The 10,171-nt window shown below is 39.6% G+C and overlaps 1 protein-coding gene across 1 annotated transcript in view; it reads left to right on the top strand.

Annotated features, from left to right (window-relative positions):
* The window catches only part of LOC140527532 (D-3-phosphoglycerate dehydrogenase-like), a 114,855-nt gene extending 106,176 nt beyond the window's left edge, over positions 1-8,679 (top strand). The window contains exon 5 of the mRNA XM_072644532.1: positions 6,206-8,679. Coding sequence (XP_072500633.1) covers positions 6,206-6,208 — 3 coding nt within the window. The 3' untranslated portion in view covers positions 6,209-8,679. The remainder of the gene's footprint in view (positions 1-6,205) is intronic.
* The last annotated feature ends 1,492 nt before the right edge of the window (positions 8,680-10,171 follow it).

The following is a 10,171-nucleotide window of genomic DNA, read 5'->3' as shown; positions in this document are numbered from 1 at the left end:
ATTCCCTCAGGAGCTTTAGGTGGGGGCAGGGCCACCACACAGGGCTCAGTTCCCCCAGGGGCTTTACAATGAGGCCTTCAACAATGGCTGTGGGCTGCTGCCTGCCCTGGGAGCCCTGCCTGCTGCTGCCTCTGCTGCAACTGCCTGAAGCCAGAGATATGGGGACACCCTGCTCCCTTCTAGGCCAGCTGAAAAAACCCTCTCACTGATCTATCGCACATGTGGGTTGAGGGATCTGCACTGCCACTGGAGATTCTGTCCCTGAAGCCTGCTCAGTTCTACTTCTCTTGGTGCTGCATGGCCAAAGCTGGGCTGGGCTCTCCTCGGCGTCCAGTGCAACAGACCTTTCCCAGTGGCTTTTCTGGTCACCGGGGGCTAGAAATCCCCTCCACTCCATTGTTCTGTGGCTTCTGCTGCTTTAAAATTTGTTGAGAGTCTTTCTTTACAGGTATTTTATGGGCTGTGGGGGAAGGGCTAGTGTATGCGTGTCTTTCTACTCTGCCATCTTGGCTCCCTCCCCCAAGATACATAGTTACAATAACAATGTAAATGAAAGAACAACAACAATAAAATGAAACTTAATGCTGCCTAATTATAAGGACCAACTTTGTTCTGAAAGAAGTGATGGTGGCTTCTGGGATGTGGCCTGTACTAGGTGCAGTCTGCTCTGGACTGCACTCCATGTTCATGCCTGTGTGACAGACCTTTCCTGCCTAACTTCTAAGTTGCCTTGGACTAAAAAATAGTTTCATCCTGTCCTTTTGTGCATTCTGTCACTCCGGAATTTGTGTACTTCAAGTTGTTTAGAGGGGAATTTGGGAGAGCTCAAGTGAGTCCCTTCTTTTTCTCTACCATATTGGCTTAGCACCCACCACTCCCACCCCAGTCTTCCATTATTCATAATTTGTGATGGTCTTTTGTGTAACTATCAATAGGTGGGAACACGTCAAGCTTTAGGATAGCCTTGGGGTGAAGCCTTTCCTCTTTAAGAGGATAGTGACCAGGAACATAGCTAAAATCTAATGGAAATCATTCCCCAGCTAGCAATATATAGGGGTACAGACAGATACAATTTTAGCCAGATATTCTCCAGGGAAAGCAGAGTAACCAGCCTTGTGGCACTTTCTCTTCTTCCTCTTCAGGCAGGAATCAAAGTCTTCCTTGGAGAGGTGTGGAAAAGATTCCTGATATACCTTATCAAAGACTCCCCACAAACCACATTTAGACTACCTGTTTGGATGGGCACACATAATCTACATGGGAAACACACAGGCACACCCTATGCTAATATTTGCATAGTAATTTAAACTTTGCAAAGTGCATTAAATGTATTTTCTCTTTTGATCATTAAAACAACTCTGTGAGGTATTTTATTACAGATTACATATTACATCCCCATATTACAGATGAGGAAACTGAGCCTGAAAAGGTAATAAGGTTGTCCTGTCACAATCACAGAGGGGGTCTCTCTATTAGTCATTGCTGACAAGATTCTTGCAGAGTCGAGGGGCGGAACCAAGATGACTGAGTAGAAAGCTGAACCTGTTCTAGCTCTATCCCCACAGCCCACAAAACACCTGTAAAAATGACTCTAAACAAATTCTAGAGCAGCAAAAGCCACAAAATGACAGAGTGAAAGAGATATCCAGCCCAAGACAGCCTGGAAGGTTGATAGGAAAAGTCTATCACACTGAGCTCAGAGCAGAGTGCAGCCCAACCTTGGCTGCAAGGCTCAGCAGGGACAAGACTGGAGCAAGCTTCAGGGTGTGGAATCATGGGTAGCAGTTGCATTTCCCAGATTTCCCAATCCACAAATGCCAAAGGTAGCTTCAAAAGTCATTGAGAAAGCTCTTTTACCTGAGTAAGAAGGGAGCAGGGTCCCATCCTAGACTTGATCCCAGGGAAGCAGCAGCCACTGCAGTTGCTGTGTCCCTTTTGGAGCCCTCAGGCAAAAGACCCTGGGGGAACTGAGCAGCTAATCTGAGTGTCAGCCCTGAGTGTTGGCCCTGGGGTGAGGAGGAGCACTGGCCTGATGGAGCTGGTGAAGGCTCTGGAGAGGGAATTCAACTCACAGATCCTGGGCAGAAAAGCTTGTGGTTGCTCTCAGACCAGAGCACAGGCCAGGAGAGGAGTAAATTCCTCTCCCTCGATTGTGCCATCTTAGAGGATCTGAGAACTTACAGGTTCCTAGAGATATCTCAGAGAACAACTGCATAAAACCATTGAAGCCTAGGGTAGTTTACCTTCCACTTGACAAAGTCAAGTAACAAAAGTCAAATAACTGGCTGGGAAAATGCCCCAAAATGGGGAAAAATAAGACTATAGAAGGTTACTTTCTTGGTGAATAGGTATTTTCTTCCATCCTTTCAGATGAGGAAGAACAAAGCATATCATCAGAGAAAGACATCAAAGCCAAGACTTCTGCATCCAAAACCTCCAAAAAAAATATGTAATAGTCTCAGGTCATGGAAGAGCTCAAAAAGGATTTTGAAAATCAAGTAAGAGAAGTGGAAGAAAAATTGGAAAGAGAAATGAGAGCAATGGAGGAAAATCATGAGTCAACAACCTCCTAAAGGAGACCAAAAAATGTTGAAGAAAATAACACCTTTTAAAATAGGCTAACCCAAATGGCAAAAGAAGTCTAAAAGGCCAATGTGGAGAAGAATGCTTTAAAAAGCAGAATAAGCCAAGTAGAAAATGTGGTTCAAAAGCTCAATAAAGAAAAGAGTTCTTTAAAAATTAGAATGGAACAGATGGAGGCTAATGACTTTATGAGAAACCAAGAAATCACAAAAGAAAACCAAAAGAATGAAAAAATGGAAGATAATGTGAAATATCTCATTGGAAAAACAACTGATCTGGAAAATAGATCCAGGAGAGACAATTTTAAAATTATGGGACTACCTGAAAGCCATCATCAAAAAAAGAACCTAGACATCATCTTTCATGAAATTATTAAGAAAAACTGCTCTGATATTCTAGAACCAGAGAGTAAGATAAAAATTGAAAGAATTCACTGATCACTTCCTGAAAGAGATTAGAAAAGAAAAACTCCTAGGAATATTGTAGCCAAATTCTAGAGTTCCCAGATCAAGGAGAAAATACTGCAGTCAGTCAGAAAGAAACAGTTTTAGTATTGTGGAAATACATTCAGAATAACACAAGATCTAGCAGCTTCTATATTAAGGGGTTGAAGGGCTTGGAATATGATATTCCAGAAGTCAAAGGAGCTAGGATTAAAACCAAGAATCACCTATACAGCAAAAGTTAAGTATAATACTTCAGGGGAAAAAATGGTCTTTCAATGAAATAGTGGACTTTCAAGCATTCTTGATGAAAACACCAGAGCTGAAAAGAAAATTTGACTTTCAAACACAAGAATCAAGAGAAGCATGAAAAGGCAAGCAGGAAAGAGAAATCATAAGAGACTTACTAAAGTTGAACTTTTTACGTTCCTACATGGAAAGATAATATTTTTAACTCTTGAAACTTTATTTTTAACTCTTGAAACTTTATATATATATATATATATATATATATATATATATATATATATGGACAGAGGGCACAAGGTGAGTTGAATAGGAAGGGGTGATATCTAAAAAAGTAAAATTAAGGGATGAGAGCAATATAATGAGTGGAGAAAGGGAGAAATGGAATGGGGCAAATTATCTCTCATAAAAGAGGCAAGAAAAATCATTTTCAATGGAGAGGAAAAAGGGAGAGTTGAGAGGGAAAAAGTGAAGCTTACTCTCATCACATTTGGCTTAAGGAGGGAATAACATGCACATTCAATTTGGTATGAAAATCTATCTTACACTACAGGGAAGTAGGGGAGAAGGGGAGAAGTAGTGTGTGTTTGGGCAAATGGGAGGAGAGAGTAGTTAGAAGTAAACACTTCTGGAGAGGGACAAGGTCAAAAGAGAGAACAGAATAAATGAGGGGCAGGATAAGATGGAGAGAAATACAGTTAGTATTTCACAACATGATTATTGTGGAAGTCTTTTGTAAAACTACACATGAACAGCCTGTATTGAACTGCTTGCCTTCTCAGTGGAGATGGGTGGGGAGGGAGGAAGGGAGAGGAGTTGGAACTCAAAGGTTTAGGAACAAACATTGACAATTGTTTTTGCATGCAACTGAGAAGTAAGAAATACAGGTAACGGGGTACAGAAATCTATCTTGCCCTACAAGAAAAGAGAGAAGATGGGGATAAGGGAAGGGAGGGGTGTGATAGAAGGGAGGGCAGGTTGGGGGAAGAGGTAATCAGAATGCACAGGATCTTGGGGTGGGGGAGGGGAGGGATGGGGAGAAAATTTGGAACTCAAATTCTTGCAAAAATTAATGTTGAAAACTAAAAATAAATACTCCCTAAGTCAGTAATAGCCTTTCACCTTTCACCTGGAATAGTATTTTGATTTGCATCTTTCTGATGCATTTATCATATTGTCCATTATAAATTAATTAACAAACATTTGAGCATGTTGCATCTCATTCATCTTCTAGACTTGAAAGTTCATGAGAGTAGTAATCATATCTTGTCTAAATTTTGCATCTCCTCTGGCACATAGCAGTATAGACTATTCTCATAAAAAGTTTTGTAGATGGAAATATAGGCATGTTGAATCAGCTGTTATTAATATTCTCTTCATCATTTTTTGGGGGGCTAATAATAGGGTCAGAGACTTTCCCATAAGCCTTTGACAGCTATCGCCTTTTGTTTGTCAGATAAGTGAAGTGTTTGTTGATCAGGTCGCCTTCTTTTTTAGTCTCATTGTGGCAATTAATTTACATTGATTATATTTATATGTAAAATTGTTTGAGTCAGTGTCCATATCTTTGATATGTCAGTTTCCCATTTTTGATTGCTTATTTCCAGTGTAATAATAGATTGGTGCTTCCTGGGGCGAAGGGACACCCTGTCCCACTACTCATGTATGGATCATGTTCAGTACTAGGGGAGTCTGACTTACAAAGAAAAGGGTCCTTTTCTTGGTTCCTCAAGACTCATTTCTTCTGGCTGCTCATTCTCCCAACAGCCAACTACAGCCTCAGGGAAAATCACTTAAAGACAATTTAAGTTTGGTGTCTCAAGTCTCAAGTTTTCCCAAAGCGGATCAGAAGAATGCTCATTGTACAATGTGAATAGGCATATTACAGCTATTGATTTCTACCACAAGAGAAAAAATGTACAAAAACCAAAAGAGTAAACATTGCCAAAGCCTCAACACATGAAACAACTTATTGTGTTCTTATTATACTCTCCCAAAAGTTTGACACTTAAAACATCAAATGTGACATAATTTTTTTTAATGGGACTGCTGAGCAGCCAGCTTCACCTTAGCTGGACATTGTCCAAACAACTCCCTCAAGCTCCATGTTTTTTGGCAAGTCAGTCTTGGCCTAGGCTCATCTTCCTGGACTTATATTCTCTAAAAACAATGCAAATGCAGAAAATACCCTCTGCTGTTGGTTAGCTCTAAAAAACTGAGGGCCCCAGGAGTTGCTTATGTCTTGAACTCACAAGGTTGCCTACATAGGCTAGAAATACCTATCTCCTGATCTTTGTTTGGTCACCTACACTCTGGGAAATGAACATGAAGAAATAGTTAGATTCCCTGGAATCCCCTGGCTCCTGTTGCCTGAAAGTCTAGCTCATGGGCTTATTTTTATTCATTTATTTGGTTTTGGAGGCAATTGAGGTTAGATAACTTCCCTAAGTAAGTGTCTGAGACTGGCTTTGAACTAAGGTCCTCCTGATTCCAGGGTTGGTGCTCTATCTGCTGTGCCACCTAGCTGCCTCTAGCCTATATGCTTATTACCATGTATAAGCAGCCACCATAGTGGCCAGAGTGAGAGAGAAGGGGCCCAACTCACTATTCTTATGGGAAGTCCAAGGGAGAACCTCTGTTATTCTCTTAGCAGATGGGAAGAGAGACAGAGCACCAGAGGACAATCACTCCTTATAAGTTCTGATGAGAGGATCCCTCTTGCTAGCTCATTATCCATCCCTCTTTGGTCTAACCCCTGCCCCTGCTGCTGTCATGGAAGTCATGAGATTGCTACATCATCCTAAAATATTTCAGTGATGACCATCCATGTCTCCAAAATGATGGACATCGCAGCTTAGTTCAATAGGAGTATACTCTGGCCATAAGATGTGGGATGATGGTGGTGCTGATTTACTTCTATTATTTTTGTTTAGTAGTTCAAGAATAGAAGGAAGAGGAGGGAGACAGTATGAGGGACAAGGAGAAGAAGGAGAAGAAGGAGAAGAAGAGAAGAAGGAGGAGGAAGAACCATTCACCAATAGACAAGAGGTTGGAGATATGCATCAACATAGTTTAAAAAAGATATACAATTTATGAAGGTGTTATTAGATTTGATGGCACAGGAAGACACTTTCTCTATGAAATCATTGAGTTCTAAGGGTCATAAAGAAAAGATATCAGATACAGCATCATTTGCAAAGTGGGAGTGGTCCTTCCTCTTACAAATATAGACATTGCTAAAATAAATTCAAGGGTGGTGTTCTCCTAGAGGATGGATTTTTCATTGTTTTAGATAAGACATTTATGAATTCACTATTAATCACAAATGAGATTACTGCTCTCTGACTCAAATAAGAGTCATCAACCCCACAACCAAGGTCACATGAGATCCTGTCAGACTTTCTCCTGAAGGGATATGGCTTTATGCATACACTGATTATGGCAGCTGGTAATTTCTGGAGTTTGATCATGATGACCAGAGGTTAAAATGCCGGTTGTCTTATTTTTTGTTTTGGGTAGGGGACAAACTATGTTTCTATCAATTACTTTTATGTGTGCCCCACATGTAACTTAGGTTACATTTTGTTTCTCATAATTTGCTTTGCTAATGTCCCAACCCCCAATTCTCCCCCTCACAAGTTGCTCCCTTCACAATACACACTGTGAGCCCTGTCAAGACACAAGCTACGTCTTATTTTAGATGTACATCAGTACAGGGTAGGCACATAGTAAGTGCTTTGTTAATCTATCATCTATCTATCTATCTATCTATCTATCTATCTATCTATCTATCTATCTATCTATCTATCTATCATCTATCTATTTATTTTTTTGTCAAAGGAATCCAGGCAAACATCACCACTAGGCAGCTGAGAATGGTGTCCACTGACTTTCCCCCCAACAAATACACTGGCCACAATGGATCAAAGGCAGATTTTATAACTAATAAAATCAGTTCAGGCTTAGCTTCTCGTCTATTATAATGCTAATAGAAATCCAGGTATCAACAGCTTAGAAGAAGCAAAAGCATTCAATTGGATGAAATAAGGAAATACAAAATACTAAAAACATTCTCCTCATCTATTCCCCAAATAAACATATTCACTTATAAGTGTATATTGTCTCAGGAGGTGGGCAAGAGGAAGATTTTAAGCTATAGAGAAATCTGCCTTGTGATTTTCCTCAAGCTCATATGTGATCATGTCATGCTCTTATTGAATGGCTCCCTGTTGTCCTCAGTTAAAAATATAAACGTTGGCTTTTAAAGTCCTTATAATCTAGGATTTCCTATTCCCGCCTTTCTAACTTTGTTACACATGATACCCTTCTAGGCTCTCTGTAATCCGGTTAATCTTATCTTTCCTCTGTTCCTCACACATGGCCCTCTAGTTCTCATCTTTGGGACTTTACACTTGGGATCCGTCATTTCTGGAACATGTGCCTTCCTTGTCTCTACTTCACAAAATCCCTCATTTCCTTCAAGATGTAGCTCAAGTAACACGTTCTACAAAATGCCGTTTTCAATATCTCCAACCCTCCCTCAGAAATACTTGGTATTTAATTAGCTTGCATTTACTGTATATTGTATTTATTAGGGGCTGCTAGGTGGCACCGTAATAGTGCTGAACCTGGGCCAGGAAGATTCATCTTCCTGAGTTCAAATCCGGCCTCAGACCCTGGGCAAGTCACTGTGTTTGCCTCAATTCCTCATCTGTAAAATGAGCTGGAGAGGGAAATGGCAAACCACTCCAGTATCTTTGCCAAAAAAAAATGGGGTCACGAAGCATTGGACATGACTGAAAAATGACTGAAATGAGACTGAATTTATTATGCATTTGTTCTACATTTGTTTGTCATGTATATATTTATTTAGGCATGTACTTGCTATTTTCCTAGATAGACGGTAAGTTCCATGGAAGCAGGGACTGTTTAATTTATTGTCCTTGTATCCTTACCACGTAGCAAAATGCCTGATGTATGCAGTAGTATTAGGCACATAATAAATGAATATTGATTTATTGTTTGAGTGCCTTGTGTTTCTACTGGAAAAAAAAACCCAAAATGAATCTTTTTTTATCCTTTTTCAATCCTCATGGTGGTAGGGTCTGGAGTTAAGACATGAATTCACATATTACCTCAAACATTAGCTATGTGACTCTAGGTAAGTCATTTAACTTCTGTTTGCCTCAGTTTCCTCAGATGTAAAATAGGGATAATAAAAGCATCTACCTCCTTTTTAGTTTTCAACATTCACTTTTATGAGATTTTGAATTTTAAATTCCTCCTCTCCTTTCCCTCTTCCCTCCCCATGATAGCATGCAATCTGATATAGGCTATACATGTATGATTATATTAGACATATTTCCACATTAGTCCTGTTGTGAAAGAAAGGGAAAAACCATGAGAAAGAAAAAAAAACAACAAAAGAAAGAGAAAATACTAGGCTTTGATCTTCATTCAGACTCCATGGCTCTTTCTCTGGATGTGGATAGCATTTTCCATCATGAGTCTTTTGGGATTTTCTTAGATCACTGCATTGCTCCAAAGAGCTAATCCCAACAAAACTGGTCATCCCAAAATGTTGCTGTTACTGTGTACAGTGTTCTCCTGGTTCTGCTCACTTCACTCAGCATCTGTTCAGTCAAGTCTGGAAAGGATTCCTTCTTGAGGGGATAACATTTACCTTAATTAGGGATTAAGGTTAGTATTCCCCATCATCAAAGCCAATTATAATTGTTCATCTATTAATACTGCTATTCATCTATTATAGCTATGGGAACAGTTAGATCATGAAGTGGATATAGTACTGCTGGGGCTGGAGTCAGAAAGAGCTGAGTTCAAATCCAGCCCTAGATACTTACTAACTGTATGACTCTAGGCAAGTCACTTAATTAGGATTTGCCTCAGTTTTCTCACCTACAAAATGGGGATAAAATAGCACCTACCTCCCAGGGGCTGTTGTGAGGATCAAATCAGTCAGTATTTGTAAAGTGTTTAGAACCATGACTGGAACAAAGTAAGTGCCATATTGTTGTTCTTTAATTATTTCAGCTATGCCAGAGTCTTTGTGACATCCTTTGGGGTTTTCTTGGCAAAGGTACCAAAGTGGTTTGCCATTTCCTTCTTCAGCTCATTTTATAGATGAGGAGCTGAACCGAAGAAAGTTAAGTGACTTGCCCAGGGTCACACAGCTAAGTGTCTGAGGCTGAATTTGAACTTACCTCTTTCTGACTCCAGGCCCAGCACTTGATCTACTTTACCATACTTACTGCCTAAGCACTATATAATTGGTAGCTATTATTATTAATACTGATCTGTAATGAGATTTTATGTATTTCAAATTTGAAAATGTCTTTTCATACAGATAGGGATTGACAAATACTGATATCATTCCAAAAGCATATGGTTTTAATTAAGCACATTCATCACTTAGAAAGCACTTAGAGAATTCCATTAGAGTCTTCTCTTGATTTTGCTTTTTAGTATGTCATTACGTTGCAGATTAATCACTTCCAATGGAAGGTTAGGTAGAAAGCTCTTAATTAAAAATTATAAATAGATTTTAAAATATGGAAATTTCTTTCCCACTAGCATTGAAGTCCAAAATATGCTGCATGAACTATAGCTTGGAAAATATATCTGCTGCAAATTCGTGTGGAAATAGACATTTTACTTCTTGTTTTAACTTTTGACAACACAAGGACTGTATAAAGCATCTTGACGTTACTCGTGATTCAGCTGCTGTTGAATTGACTCTGCCATGGTATGCTTCACATGCAAGCACTGTTTTGCTCTGTGATTTTCAGTTGAATTCACTAAGAAACCTCATTAAGTCTGTGGCAAAATCTAATTCCCAGAGCTATTCAGTTTTCAATAATAGCAGTAGTGGGAGATTCTTT

The sequence above is a fragment of the Notamacropus eugenii genome, chromosome 2, assembly GCF_028372415.1.
Source record: "Notamacropus eugenii isolate mMacEug1 chromosome 2, mMacEug1.pri_v2, whole genome shotgun sequence".
Classification (NCBI taxonomy): Eukaryota; Metazoa; Chordata; class Mammalia; order Diprotodontia; family Macropodidae; genus Notamacropus; species Notamacropus eugenii.
Note: the sequence above shows the minus strand (reverse complement) of the source record. Positions and strands in the feature narration are given on the sequence as shown.